Below are 15230 nucleotides of genomic sequence, written 5' to 3'. Positions count from 1 at the left end.
AAGCCACTCCAAAACCCGCAGCTGAGTGCTCCGGGCTTTGAAGCTGCGCTTTCCCAGTGGAAATCTAGCGTTTTTTCACTGTGGAAAAACTGCAAGATTTCCACTGGAAATACGACTGGTGGGAACCCAGCCTAACCCTGCTTCCCTGTAGACTTACGGAATCATCTCCACACTTGGCCATAAAGATATTTCGTTATATTTAAATCGCCTACAATAGAAAACAGAAATCTGGTTAGAATCATCAATAATTATGTGACCCTGCAGAGAATACATCTGTGTGTAACTCATCTCTCTCAGGCAAATGCATAGGAACAGGGGCGTAACTATAGGGGATGCAGGGGATGCGGTTGCACCCGGGCCCAGGAGCCTTAGGGGCCCATAAGGCCTCTCTTCTCTATATAGGGAGCCCAGTACTATGAATAAAGCATTATAGTTGGGGGCCCCATTACAGGTTTTGCATTGGGGCCCAGAAGCTTCAAGTTATGCCTCTGTGCAGCATGGTTTAGGTATGGGTACGGGTACAGAAACAGATAGAGGGGGGGCCCCTGATCAACTTTTGCATCAGGGCCCCTAAGTCTTTAGATGCGCCCCTGCATAGGAATACAATGTAGCATCTCCTCCTCCTATGTTATGATAGATGACACAGAAAGATTGTATTTTATCTAAACATTGGTGTCCACATCAGGCCTGCTCCTATATGACTCTGTAGGGTAATACTAGAGAAATACATGCATTATTATATATGGTAAGTACCGGTATCTTGGCTTGGCCCTCTTTACTCTCCGCATCCATCTGTTATAGGAAGAAACATGACAAATATTATATATACATGTTATAGAAGATACCAGGAATATACATTATACTACTGGCATCAGATATAACAGCCAGTACAGGCAAACACTGGAGCACACAGTGTTATGTCAATTAGGTGATGTAAACCAGATGTTGGAGGTAAAAGTCCCAGTAACAGGGGCCACACAAATTCTATAAGACTCTTTACAATGATTAGTGTTGAGCGAACCAAACCAGTAGAATCCTGTATCGGGTCAAACTGCTAAGATTGTGGTTTAATACAAAGCCAAAGTGAGCTTTTAGCAAAGTTCTACATGAAACATGCTTCTACTGGTTCAATTCATTCAACACTAGTCCTAAACACCAGTGTATAATACTGTCTAAGGGCCACGAAAAGCCCTGTATAACATTCTGAGAGTATTATACAGGGTTTTATGGCTCTCAGGCAGTGTAAGTCATCAGTTTTAGGACTTTGGGTGAACTTTTGGTTTGGTTTAAACTAATTCAAACCCAACCAAAAGTTTTTCAAAAGTTTTGCAAACCAATTGAACTTTTCAAAACTTTGCTAATGGCTAAAAGTGATCTGCATACCTCTCATCTGGGAAATGCTCCTCCTCCTCCAAAACTTTCTTCATCCTAATAGAGAGTAAAGAAAACAATGAGATTTAAACATCAGTGACTCCTGGGATTTCTTAAGATACAGACAAAAGTTTATATTAGACAGATATGTGCTTCTAATTTACTAGACCCAACCTGAAGCTAAGACCTTGACCTAAACTGATAGCTGTGAATACCCGCTGTAGTGTACTTATACCCAACCTGTACCCACACCTCTAGACCTGAACCCAAAGCCTGAGCACCAACACAGCAATCCCAACATCTACTGCCTACATAGTCAGAATAGTGAGAATGAGCTCAGGGTATGAGAGGTTTCAGGGAGTCATAAGGGAAATTGAACTTACCTAAAAATTTGCAAAACACTCTCTCCACGACTACCAAAACTAGAGGGGGACAAAGAAGAATGAGCAGAGATGAGATTATAGTATTTCCTGATAAGTATCTGTGATACATTTATAGGATGGAGAAAGGTGAGAGCGGAGAAGAGCTGGACTCACATAGAGGAAGCATATAGGAAGAGGGGCGAAATAATGGGGGACACAAGGAGATCCTGAGAGAGCAGACTTACCTCCACAACGACTACAACACTCTACAGAATGTTAGCGCTGCGGCTCCTTATATACCGCGTGCAACGTCATAATGAGCGCAGCCGGGCCGACCATCTCAACATTCCGCGGCCACACCTGGAAGCATGAGCTGTTATTTAAAGGGACAGTACGAGGCCGCACAGCCAATCCAATGCAATGTAGATGAAATGGGAAATTTCTTCCATCTGATACCTGATATATAATATTCTGGGGTCATTTTTTGCATAATATATACATGTACATACATATAGCCATAGACACACACATCTGTACACAAATACGGCATATACTGTAAATATACAGGTACACATCCAGACATATACTGTGTATATATTTAAATATATGCAGTAGGCGTGAATACATATATCTAAATATATAGACAAATCCATGCACATCAGTATTGTATACAGGGTTATTACATATGATCTTTCTGATTTGAACCCTCATAACTCACGTTTTTTGACCCTCCAATATATAAATTTTATATCAATGGGATCAAACTCCAAAATGTTCATTTAGCAGAACTGTCTGACAGTAAGACATCCTTGTTGCCCATAGCAACCAATTACAACGCAGCTTTCATTTCTCAGTCTGCTGGGGTACGATGAAAGCTGCGCTGTGATTGGTTGCTATGGGCAACAAGGACGTCTTACTGTTAGACAGTTTTGCTAAAGGAGGCCCTAAAAGTTTTATTCTGCCATTGTTGTTGCTATGGGGATATCAGACAAAATGGCTACTAGCACAGACAGAAGAACCTTTTGTGTCCTTGACATCTACCAGTCTGTTATTAGTGTGCAACATCATTTTTGAACCAAGGTTGGTGAAGATCCCCCCAGCGGGCGCACAGTTCGTAAGTAGTACTCCAATTTAAAGGAAAAAAGGTTCCACCTGTCAGTGAAAATCATCCGGTAGCGCGGAAACAGTGGCGCGTGTCCGTGCAAGTGTCACACAAAAATCCTCAGAAATCCCGTCACAGTAAGCAGAGAACTGGACGTCCCTACCGATTGCAATTGTTACTGGCCCTGAAACCGGATGATAAAGAGCGGCGACATTCTTCCTGCGAGAGTCTGCAAACTGTAATGGAGAGCGATGGTTTCATGGAGTCCTTAGTGTTTTTAGTGATGAAGACGCCTTCCACCTTTCGGGAACAGTTATGTAACGTAATGTCAGAATTTGGGGAGGGGAAACCTGAATGTCTACGTGAAGCTAATAATGCGCGACTCCAAGGTGAATGTATTTTGTGTTATAACCTGTATGAAAGTGTCCGGCCTCTTCTTATTCCATGGGGAAACAATCCCGGGGATTTCGTACCTGGACACTACAGATATGGCTTCTGCCGCAGATGGATCAGAAAATCCCAGGTTTCATCTTCCAAAATGATGCGCCCCCAAGTCAGAAGTGAGTTCAGTAGGCGACAACCAGACAGATGGATTGGCCATGATCTTCTTCCTTGGCCTCCACGCTCCACTTTATGTTTTGTGATATATTTTTTATGGGGGAGTATTAGAGTTTACAGGCCCCCCTTACCACCCACCATGTATGATCTCCATTGCATCAGTCAGTTGTGATCTTCTTTAACATGTATGGCTATAACATGTATGGCAGGAACTTGACTACAGGCTCCATGTGTGTCCAGTGGTCAGGGGTCACCCTATGGAACACTGCACCCTATAGGGAGGATTAATTGCTAATTGGTGGAGGTTCCATCGTTGAGACCCCACAATGACAGGATTGCAGCCCCAACATGTTCCAAAGTATGAGCAGTGAAGAAAATAGCACATATGCACCTCCACTCCATCCACTTTAATGAGACCACTGGAGATAGCCACGTTCAAGCACTGCCACTATTAGTGCACATACACGTCCCAAGTACCCAAGAAGGAGGCAAGCAAGTTTCACCTGATCCATCATTTGTCGTTCCCGTCTGGCTAGTCGGTAAATGATGGCATCTCTAAGGCCTCATGTCCACGGGCAAAAGAAGAATTAAAATCTGCAGCGGATTTTAACTCTTCTCCTGCCCGCGGATCCGCATCCCATAGGGATGCATTGACCACCCGCGGGTAGATAAATACCCGCGGATGGTCAATAAAAGTGATTTTAAAAAAAATGGAGCATGAAAAAATCTGGACCATGCTCCATTTTCGTGCGGGTCTGAAGCCTATGGAAGCCGTCCGGATCCGCGGGAGACAAAAATTGGAATTTACTCACCTGCTCCAGATCTTCCCTTTGCCGCGACTTCATCCTCTCTCCATCGCGGTCGGATCTTTTTTCTTCGGGCCGGCGCATGCGCGGGGCACACAACCGACGTGCCCTGCGCATCCGCCGGGTCGAAGAAAGAAGATCCGGCCGCGACGGAGAGAAGATGAAGCCGCGGCGAAGGGAAGATCCGGAGCGGGCGAGAGGTGAGTTAATTCTTATTTTTATGCCTCATGTCCGCGGGGCAGGAGGGACCCGCTACGGATTCTCCATGGAGAATCCGGAGCGGGCCTGATTTTCCCCGTGGACATGAGGCCTAAAGAGCAAGCCGCTGTCTCTTACACATCGGGCGCTGCGTTTGGTACAATGTATCAAGAAAGAGAAGTGACAGCAAGTATGGTGCAAAATATTAAAAGTTCATTTTATTTCTCCACATTACAATCAGCGAAGTTTCAACTGTATTAGTCTTTGTCAAGCTTCTTTGTTAAGGCGGTGCATTTGGTATAGTCAGACGGCAAGTGGGCTCGGTTGGCGAAAGCGTACATTGAGTCGGCTTTTCGCTTGTTACCGATGCACCCTGATTGTTTTCACCTATTAGGTTGCAGGCTCAACGGGCAATTTTTCATGGATATGTGTCTACCGATGGGATGCTCCATATCATGCTACTACTTCGAGTTATTCAGCTCATTTTTGGAATGGATGCTCAAGTACAAGATGGGCATAAGGTCAGTTATTCACTATTTGGATGATTTTTTGTTTGTGGGCCCAAAAGGACATCAAGGGATTGCAAAATTTTGTTGGCGTCTTTCTGTAAGCTGATGAGTCAGGCCGGCATACCGCTATCAGAGGAAAAAACGATGGGACCGGTGTCACATTTAATATTTTGGGACATTGAAATAGACACAGTCGAGATGGTTTTCTGGCTGCTAGGAGAGAAGGTGGCTCGGTTGAGGCAGACGATGAGAGTGGTGGGTAGTTGCAAGAAAGTGACTTTATACCAAATGCAATTGCTGATGAGTCTATTGAATTTTGCTTGTAAAGTGATTTCAATGGGCCGCACCTTTTCAAGACAACTTTCTTGGCGACGGTAGAGATAAAAGAGTTCCATCATTTTGTACGTGTGACGTGGGACATGCGGGCCTACCTCCAGGTGTGGGAGGTTTTTCTGCACGCTTTCAACGGGCAGGTGATGTGCCTGAAGGAAGAATTGGCTTGCAGAGAGCTCAGGCTTTTCTCATGCATGGCGGGATCCATCGGTTTTGGGGTCATTTTCGGGAACAGTTGGTGCAGAGCCCCCTGACCAATGGTTTGGAACGAAAGACAGTGGACTAAAAATATAACGCTGTTGGAATTTTTCCCACTGGCAGTGGCTCTGGAAGTCTGGGGTACAGACTTGGTGGATCGGAGGATTTATTTCTGGTCAGATAATGCTGCGGTGGTGCAGGTGATCAACAAACAATCCTCGTACTCCTCCCCGATTTTGGCTTTATTTCGTCACTTGGTTTTGAGATGTCTACAAATGAACATATGCTTTCGGGCAAAACGTGTCCCGGGTTGTGATATGGGGCGGCTGATGCACACTCTCATTCACAGATGAAGACATTCAGGGAACTTCACCCGACAGCAGAGGCCGAGGGGGTACGTTGCCCTCTTTTATTATGGGAGCAGAGCAGAACTGCTGAGGTTGGTGCTTGCGTAACTTGCGGCTACAATGGCGGATTGCTTGCGGGATGACTGCTGAAGGGGTGAAAAATTTAGTGAAGTGGAAATCGGAGGCATACAAGTCATGCGTGCAGCCGGACTTGATGATTAGATAACTGGTATTGGCGTTTTAGGGATATGCACATTTTTCATAATTAGGATCGGTTTTGTTCCTGTTGGTATTGTGTGTTGCAGCTGGTGAGCCGTGGCACATATGGATTGTCGGGCACTCTTACATGCAATGGGTGTGTCCGTATGACCGGTTGGGAAGAACCTGGGCCTGGACGGAGTTACAGTGCATTGGCACGGTATAAGAGGTTTACAATGTCCTGGCTGCTGCACAAAGTCATGCGGATTGGCAGATGGACCCCACAGAGAGTGATACTGCTGATTCACGCAGGTGGAACGACTTTGGCGGTGTGAAGATGGGAGAGCTGCTAGTTTTAATGAAGCAGGACATGGTGCAATTTTGGGATTGTTTTGAAGACTCGGTGCTGGTTTGGTCTGACATTGTGGAACGAAAAAGCTGGAGAGGAGCACGGGATCCAGAAGCCATCGATCGGGTCAGGAACCTGATTAACTCTAAGATGTCAAGCTTCGTGCAATCCTTGGGTGGGATAGCGATTCTGCATTGGGAGCTGGAAGGCAAGAAGTGGGATGCTTTGAGAAGGGATGGGGGTTCATCCCAATGACATCGCACTGGACACCTTTGTATCTGGTTTACAGGACGGGCTGGAGGCAGGTATGCTGTATCCTTGATGGTGGAAACTTTTCATGCTAGCTACGATATAAAATAAGGAAGGTTAGCAAGCCAGATGAGATCAGAGCTTACAAATGCCTGTTTTTCTGGATTTCAAGAACTTGGGATTTATGAAAGCATGGGAAGGGTTAAAAAGTTTTAAAAAGTTGTAATGTTATAAAAGTTATGTTAATAAAGCTGTGGCCTACCCCACGTTTAAAAGTCAGAAGTGGTTGAGTTTTGATTTAGGTAGAAAAGGGAGTGTGATGGGTTTGGAGAAGTACCTCCAGTCTCCCAGTCTGGGAAGAGGCTAATACTCACCGGTTTTAGTCAAGGGTCTTTGCGGTGCAGCAGCAGAAGATGGATCTAAAGAGCCTGAATATAGAGAAAAGAAGTGTGAGACTTCAACGAGAACAAACAAGTTTTGTGGCGACAAAAGAAATTAGTGAAAAGGGCTTATCCTGAAGAAAGTAGCAAAAGTCCGGCGTTTCATCAGAGATGACAGTAGAGGCTGGGGACATAAAGGAGCTCAATGAGGCCTATTGGGAAAGCCCTGGACACAGAATTTTGGCATCCAAGAGTGGCAATTTTGGTACTTCTGCCAAAATTGCAAATTCTTAGACATTTACATTGCGCCATGCCACTTTTTAAAAATTGGGCAGGGCTCGGATCTTGGGATATCGCTGTATGTATTTTGTCACATTTGCTATAATCTGCAGAAACTGGTATAGATTATAGCCAAAGCCTACTCCAGCTCACGGCTCGCATAGGTTCTCGTCTGACGCCTGGAAGCTTGCGCCTCTTAACACATTTGTCGCTCATAGCTGAGCACAGTGTTTGATTAGATAGGTGCATGAAGCATCAATCTAAGTAAATAGACCTCGATGGTTGTGATGCATGTAGGAGGGATATGAGAGAGACACAACCTCCATCTTCCTTGCATTGCTCCGTGCATAGTTCTATGGTAATATTCATCTAATATGTATCATGTGAACTTTATAACATGTGCTTTGTATATAGGGAAATGCAGGAGAGAAACAAAAAGTGTCCTTCCTGCTTCAATGAATCTCAATGAAACAAACAGAAATTAAGCATCATTGAATTTAGAATTTACCGAGATGTAAGACGGCTGCGGGTCTTGGGGCTCTCGCTGCTCCTGCTGTGGGAGAGAAATATCAATGGAACACTGTAAATATCCAGGTATATAATAGTTTCAGGCAATGTACCGCATGGCGTCTGTAAGATAAAGGGGTTGTCTGGTTACCGGATAACATGCCGTCTTTAGTACCCACTGTGCTTAAATAAGAAAAGGAAGTGTACTCACCCTTCCTCTGCCACTGCAATCCAGCACAGCAGCCCCGTTGTGGTCCCGCCATTTGTTGTAGCAGATGATGTCACTGGAAGTCAGAGGTCAACCATTGCAGCCAATCAGAAGCTGAAGTGTCACCACTGCTAGTTCTCCTGGCATCTGCACTCAGATCCTGGGCACCATGATAGTAATAGTGCAGAATGGTGGCACTGCATCCCCCGATTGGCTGCAGCGGTCAATGGACTTCCAGTAACTTCATGTGTCACAACAAACGCCGGGACCAGAGCGTTGGATCGTGATGCCAAAGGATGGGTAAGTACACTTCATTTTCTTATTTTAGCACAATGGGTGCTAAAGAGGGCATGTTGGCTGGTAACCGGAAAGCCCCTCTAACTGCTTGCCTTCCTGATTGGCCAACTGCAATCACTTAGTTATGGCCAATTCAGAATGCCATTAGCAGATGTATTTTCTATAGAGCATCTACAGTACTAGATACTCTGACTTACAAAGTCTGTTCTGGTGACAAAGCATATATCAAAATGATACAGAAGCTACAGAGATGATGCCACTAAATGACTTACATGTTTCTCTGCAGGCATTTTGGAATCCACCACTTTCTGGTTCTGAAAACAAGACATAATCAGATACAATGGATGAGAGGAGAACAGATCACATTACCAGTCTATAAGATTCTACATATGGATATTGCTCTATGTAATGTTCTTTGACTGCTACCGTAAATGAGGTGACACTCAAATTACAAATATGGTGACCCAATGAGCTCCAAAAGTGTAAATCCAGCTCTTCACCTTTACTAGGGTCCCTAATGAGGTCATCATTACTACTGGGGCTACTAATTGGGTAACTATTACTACTGGAGCCACTATAGGGGACACTAATACTACTGGGGCCACTGTAGTGGTTACTATTGGGACTATTATGGAGGTCATATTACTACTGGGGCCACTAACAGGGTCACAAATACTACTGGGGCCACTAACAGGGAAACTATTACTACTGGGTCCTTTAACAGAGACACTATTATTTACTGGGGCCATTAGCCTGGTCACTGTTACTACTGAGACCACTATGACTATTGGGGCCACTAAAAGGGACACATTCTATTGGGGCCACTACTAGGGACACTGTTATTTTTGGGCCTTTGATGGGGGGTGGCAAGTGCTTGTTGTGGCCATTAAGAATAACAGAGTTTAAAACATACATTGCAGTAAACTAAGCTCCAAACCACACCCCTCTTTGCCTTGGCCAGTATATTTTTGTGGCAAAGGTGGGAACCCTAGTTAGACACCAGTGTTCTTCTAGTAACATTGAGTGAACCAAACCAGTAGAACACTGTTTCTGGTAGGACTTTGCAAAAAAGCTCAGTTTGGGTTTGTGGCAAGCCAAACTTTTAGCAAAGGTCAACCTGAAAAAGGACTTTACTGGTTCAGTTTGCTCAACCATATCCGGCAGTATAACTCCAGCTGTGCACCTTCTATAAACTTACTTGACTGATTCCCTACTTGGCCAGGCCTCCTTCATGAGATGTTCTATAGGCCTATAATGGAGAATGCAGATAAAGTTACAATCATAATTGGTCAAGAGGAAACTTACAAATAAAATTTAATCTATAGAATCTGTTCCTACTAAAGTCAAGCACCACAAAAGGAAAATCCTAAAATAAAACAGTCTGGTCATCATTAATCTACAATGTTATAAAATTCAAATCTTCACCATATAATAGAAAATAATAAGCTTTCCACCAACCTTCTGATGGTTTCTCCTCCAATGTCCAAGTATTCTATGTCCATTTCTCCTTCCTCTTCCTCCTCTTCCTTTTTCTGCTCATATTTCTCCCTTTTGAATAAACATGATAAAACATAGGTAAATAATAGAGATGAGCGAGCTTGATGCTCGTTCGAGTATTAGGGTGTTCGAGATGCTCGTTACTCGAGACGAGCACCACACGGTACTCGTCTCGATTAAACGAGCACTGACTATTGAATTCAATGGAGCCGGCAATACAGCTGGCTCCATTGAAAGCAATGGGCTGACGGCGATCTCAGGATGAATTTTCGGGAAGGGCTTAAAAATATAAGCCCTTAACTGAAAATCATCCTAAAATGTGTAAAAATAAAAAAATGTCAGCATAAAGATTGTTCTCCTCTGCCATAGCTGTAACAGCTGTGGCAGAGAAGAACGATGTTAGCCCATTGAATTCAATGGAGCCGGCAATACAGCCAGCTCCATTGAAAGCAATGGGCTGCCGGCAAGCCCGGGATGAATTTTCGGGAAGGACTTTAAAATATAAGCCCTTATCTGAAAATCATCCTAAAGGCCTTAGTCACACGTGCGTTTTTTCACGCGATTTGCGGATCGCATGACGGATGCGCATCCGCAAATCGCGTGACCGGGGCTGAAAAATCGCCCGAAAATACTGCTTCTAGCCGCGTTTCAATAGAAACAGGCCGGAGCTGTACAGCGCATTGAATTCAATGGAATCGGCAATACAGCCGGCTCTATTGAAAGCAATGCGCTGCGGGCGATCGCAGGATGAATTTTCGGGAAGGGCTTAAATATATAAGCCCTTCCATGCAATTCATCCAGAAATGTGTAAAAATAAAAAAAATATATATACTCACCCGGTCCTGGCAGACGGAGTTCAGCCGCGGCCAGCGGCAGTTCTATGAACTGCTCTCTGTAGTATTCAGCAGCCGGGGATTTAAAATCCCCGCCTGCTGAATGAGCTGCCTCTGATTGGTCACAGCCTGACCAATCAGAGGCAGCTCTCACTCACACCCATTCATGAATTTTAAATCCCCGGCTGCTGAATACTACAGAGAGCAGTTCAGGAGAACTGCCGGCCAGACGCACTGATTGGCTGGAATCGGCACACGTGACGGGGCGGAGCTATGAGGAGCAGCTCTCTGGCACGAGCGGCCCCATTCAGAAGGGAGAAGACCGGACTGCGCAAGCGCGTCTAATCGGGCGATTAGACGCTGAAATTAGACGGCTGCATGGAGACGAGGACGCTAGCAATGGAGCAGGTAAGTGAATAACTTCTGTATGGCTCATAATTAATGCACGATGTACGTTACAAAGTGCATTAATATGGCCATACAGAAGTGTATAACCCCACTTGCTTTCGCGGGACAACCCCTTTAATCTACAATGTTATAAAATTCAAATCTTCACCATATAATAGGAAATAATAAGCTTTCCACCCACCTTCTGATGGTTTTTCCTCCAATATCCAAGTATTCGATGTCCATTTTTCCTCCCTCTTCCTCCTCCTCCTTTTTCTCCTCATATTTGTCCCTTTTGAATAAACATGATAAAACATAGGTAAATAACTCTGAAAGTCAATAAGAAACCAAGAACAGAACAACCTAAACTACAACTATATAGTGAATCCACGCTTGGCCAGGTCTCCTTCACAGGATGCTCTACTAAGCCTATTATGGAGAATGCAGGTCCAGTTATCATCATAATTGGTCAAGCGTAAACATACAAAAAATTTCATCTATAAAAACTGTTCCTACAAAACTGAAGTACCATAAAATGTAGATCCATTACTGAAACAGTCTGGTCATCCCTAATCTACAGTATTCTGCACCTTCTATAAACTTACTCGACTGACTCCATACTTGGCCAGGCCTTCTTCACGGGATGTTCTATGGGCCTATAATGGAGAATGCAGGTAAAGTTGCAATCATAATTGGTGAAGTGGAAACTTACAAATAAAATCTAATCTCTAGAATCTGTTCCTACTGAACTCAAGCACCATAAAATCAAAATCCAAAAGTGAAACAGTCTGGTCATCATTAATCTACAATGTTATAAAATTCACATTTTCACCATATAATAGGAAATAATAAGCTTTCCACCAACCTTCTGATGGTTTCTCCTCCGATGTCCAAGTATTCTATGTCCATTTCTCCTTCCTCCTCCTCCTCCTCCTCCTCCTCCTCCTTTTTTTCCTCATATTTCTCTCTTTTGAATAAACAGGATAAAACACATAAGGTACATAATTCTGAAAGTCAATAAGAAACCAAGAACAAAACAACCTAAACTACAACTATATAGTTTGGCCGGGTCTCCTTCACAGGATGCTCTACTAAGCCTATAATGGAGAATGCAGGTCCAGTTATCATCATAATTGGTCAAGTGTAAGCATACAAAAACTTTCATGTATGAAAACTGTTTCTACCCAACTCAAGTACCATAAAATGTAGATCCAATAGTGAAACAGTCTGGTCATCCCTAATCTACAATGTTATACAATGCATATAGTCACAATGCAGTAGGAAATAATCTTTTTCACCAACCTGCTGATGGTCTCTTTTCTGATGTTTTCTATATCCATTACTCCCTCCTCCTCTTCCAACTCCACTTCCTCCTCCTCCTCCTCCTCCTCTTCATCTTCCTCCCTTTTGAATAAAAAAAAAATAAACATATGTACATTATTCTGAAAGCCTGTAAGAGAACAAGAATAGAACAACCTAAACTACAGCTATATAGTAGACAATAACATATACAGCATTTTCCTCGTACACTTCTATAACTGATCTCCCTCTCGTTGCGAGCGTCTTTTGATTTACGACCATGGCAGAGAAGTCACATTCACCAGCTCTACCCAACCTTCTTATAACTATAAGGCTGGGTTCACACAGGGCGGATGTACCGTGGTTAATTCAGTGTGGAATTCCGCTGCGGCAAATCTGCCTTGGCCGCCAATCCCAGCCATGTTAATGGGATTTGTCAAAAATCTTGTCCACACGGAACGGTCAATCCAAAGCCAGCGCGGATTCCCCGGCCGCAGCATGTGTATTTTTTTTCCGTTGTGGCCGTGCCCTCCTCTATGGAAAAGCATGCGACCAAGCCACTCCAAAACCCACAGCTGAGTGCTCCGGGCTTTGAAGCTGCGCTTTCCCAGTGGAAATCTAGCGTTTTTTCACTGTGGAAAAACTGCAAGATTTCCACTGGAAATACGACTGGTGGGAACCCAGCCTAACCCTGCTTCCCTGTAGACTTACGGAATCATCTCCACACTTGGCCATAAAGATATTTCGTTATATTTAAATCGCCTACAATAGAAAACAGAAATCTGGTTAGAATCATCAATAATTATGTGACCCTGCAGAGAATACATCTGTGTGTAACTCATCTCTCTCAGGCAAATGCATAGGAACAGGGGCGTAACTATAGGGGATGCAGGGGATGCGGTTGCACCCGGGCCCAGGAGCCTTAGGGGCCCATAAGGCCTCTCTTCTCCATATAGGGAGCCCAGTACTATGAATAAAGCATTATAGTTGGGGGCCCCATTACAGGTTTTGCATTGGGGTCCAGAAGCTTCAAGTTATGCCTCTGTGCAGCATGGTTTAGGTATGTGTACGGGTACAGAAACAGATAGAGGGGGGGCCCCTGATCAACTTTTGCATCAGGGCCCCTGAGTCTTTAGATGCGCCCCTGCATAGGAATACAATGTAGCATCTCCTCCTCCTATGTTATGATAGATGACACAGAAAGATTGTATTTTATCTAAACATTGGTATCCACATCAGGCCTGCTCCTATATGACTCAGTAGGGTAATACTAGAGAAATACATGCATTATTATATATGGTAAGTACCGGTATCTTGGCTTGGCCCTCTTTACTCTCCGCATCCATCTGTTATAGGAAGAAACATGACAAATATTATATATACATGTTATAGAAGGTACCAGGAATATACATTGTACTACTGGCATCAGATATAACAGCCAGTACAGGCAAACACTGGAGCACACAGTGTTATGTCAATTAGGTGATGTAAACCAGATGTTGGAGGTAAAAGTTCCAGTAACAGGGGCCACACAAATTCTATAAGACTCTTTACAATGATTAGTGTTGAGCGAACCAAACTAGTAGAATCCTGTATCGGGTCAAACTGCTAAGATTGTGGTTTAATACAAAGCCAAAGTGAGCTTTTAGCAAAGTTCTACATGAAACAGAGTTCTACTGGTTCAATTCATTCAATACTAGTCCTAAACACCAGTGTATAATACTGTCTAAGGGCCACGAAAAGCCCTGTATAACATTCTGAGAGTATTATACAGGGTTTTATGGCTCTCAGACAGTGTTAGTCATCCGTTTTAGGACTTTTGGTGAACTTTTGGTTTGGTCTAAACTAATTCAAACCCAACCAAAAGTTTTTCAAAAGTTCTGCAAACCAATTGAACTTTTCAAAACTTTGCTAATGGCTAAAAGTGATCTGCATACCTCTCATCAGGGAAATGCTCCTCCTCCTCCAAAACTTTCTTCATCCTAATAGAGAGTAAAGAAAACAATGAGATTTAAACATCAGTGACTCCTGGGATTTCTTAAGATACAGACAAAAGTTTATATTAGACAGATATGTGCTTCTAATTTACTAGACCCAAGCTGAAGCTAAGACCTTCACCTAAACAGATAGCTGTGAATACCCGCTGTAGTGTACTTATACCCAACCTGTACCCGCACCTCTAGACCTGAACCCAAAGCCTGAGCACCAACACAGCAATCCCAACATCTACTGCCTACATAGTCAGAATAGTGAGGATGAGCTCAGGGTATGAGAGGTTTCAGGGAGTCATAAGGGAAATTGAACTTACCTAAAAATTTGCAAAACACTCTCTCCACGACTACCAAAACTAGAGGGGGACAAAGAAGAATGAGCAGAGATGAGATTATAGTATTTCCTGATAAGTATCTGTGATACATTTATAGGATGGAGAAAGGTGAGAGTGGAGAAGAGCTGGACTCACATAGAGGAAGCATATAGGAAGAGGGGCGAAATAATGGGGGACACAAGGAGATCCTGAGAGAGCAGACTTACCTCCACAACGACTACAACACTCTACAGAATGTTAGCGCTGCGGCTCCTTATATACCGCCTGCAACGTCATAATGACCGCAGCCGGGCCGACCATCTCAACATTCCGCGGCCACACCTGGAAGCATGAGCTGTTATTTAAAGGGACAGTACGAGGCCGCACAGCCAATCCAATGCAATGTAGATGAAATGGGAAATTTCTTCCATCTGACACCTGATATATAATATTCTGGGGTCATTTTTTGCATAATATATACATGTACATACATATAGCCATAGACACACACATCTGTACACAAATACGGCATATACTGTAAATATACAGGTACACATCCAGACATATACTGTGTATATATTTAAATATATGCAGTAAGCGTGAATACATATATCTAAATATATAGACAAATCCATGCACATAAATATACTGGGTTATT

The 15230-nt window shown here is 43.6% G+C and overlaps 1 protein-coding gene and 1 long non-coding RNA gene across 2 annotated transcripts; both read right to left on the bottom strand.

Annotated features, from left to right (window-relative positions):
• Positions 1-4981: 4981 nt before the first annotated feature.
• Positions 4982-12986, bottom strand: LOC136587406 (cilia- and flagella-associated protein 251-like). The gene is made up of 11 exons (XM_066585979.1): positions 12979-12986; positions 12271-12372; positions 11834-11935; positions 11574-11624; positions 11171-11260; positions 9710-9799; positions 9450-9500; positions 8524-8565; positions 7748-7792; positions 6955-7008; positions 4982-6675 (listed from the first exon to the last, which is right to left on the bottom strand). The coding sequence occupies exons 1-10, from the start codon at positions 12984-12986 to the stop codon at positions 6960-6962; spliced, it is 630 nt and encodes a 209-aa protein (XP_066442076.1). The 3' UTR covers positions 4982-6675; positions 6955-6959.
• A 587-nt stretch (positions 12987-13573) lies between these two features.
• Positions 13574-15009, bottom strand: LOC136588671 (uncharacterized). Its single transcript, XR_010787596.1, has 4 exons — positions 14800-15009; positions 14576-14614; positions 14205-14249; positions 13574-13613 (listed from the first exon to the last, which is right to left on the bottom strand). It is a non-coding gene; the product is annotated as an uncharacterized lncRNA (long non-coding RNA).
• Between the last annotated feature and the right edge of the window lie 221 nt (positions 15010-15230).

This window comes from Eleutherodactylus coqui, chromosome 13, assembly GCF_035609145.1.
Source record: "Eleutherodactylus coqui strain aEleCoq1 chromosome 13, aEleCoq1.hap1, whole genome shotgun sequence".
NCBI classification, from domain to species: domain Eukaryota; kingdom Metazoa; phylum Chordata; class Amphibia; order Anura; family Eleutherodactylidae; genus Eleutherodactylus; species Eleutherodactylus coqui.
Note: the sequence above shows the minus strand (reverse complement) of the source record. Positions and strands in the feature narration are given on the sequence as shown.

What these genes read in the sequence shown, in the direction of transcription:
- LOC136587406 (XM_066585979.1), bottom strand. An exon ending in CCAAGTATGGAGTCAGTCGA is followed by an intron (nt 11,261 to 11,573) that starts GTAAGTTTATAG and finishes TTTATTCAAAAG; the next exon opens with GGACAAATATGAGGAGAAAA. An exon ending in GGAGGAGAAACCATCAGAAG is followed by an intron (nt 9,501 to 9,709) that starts GTTGGTGGAAAG and finishes TCTCCATTATAG; the next exon opens with GCCTATAGAACATCTCATGA.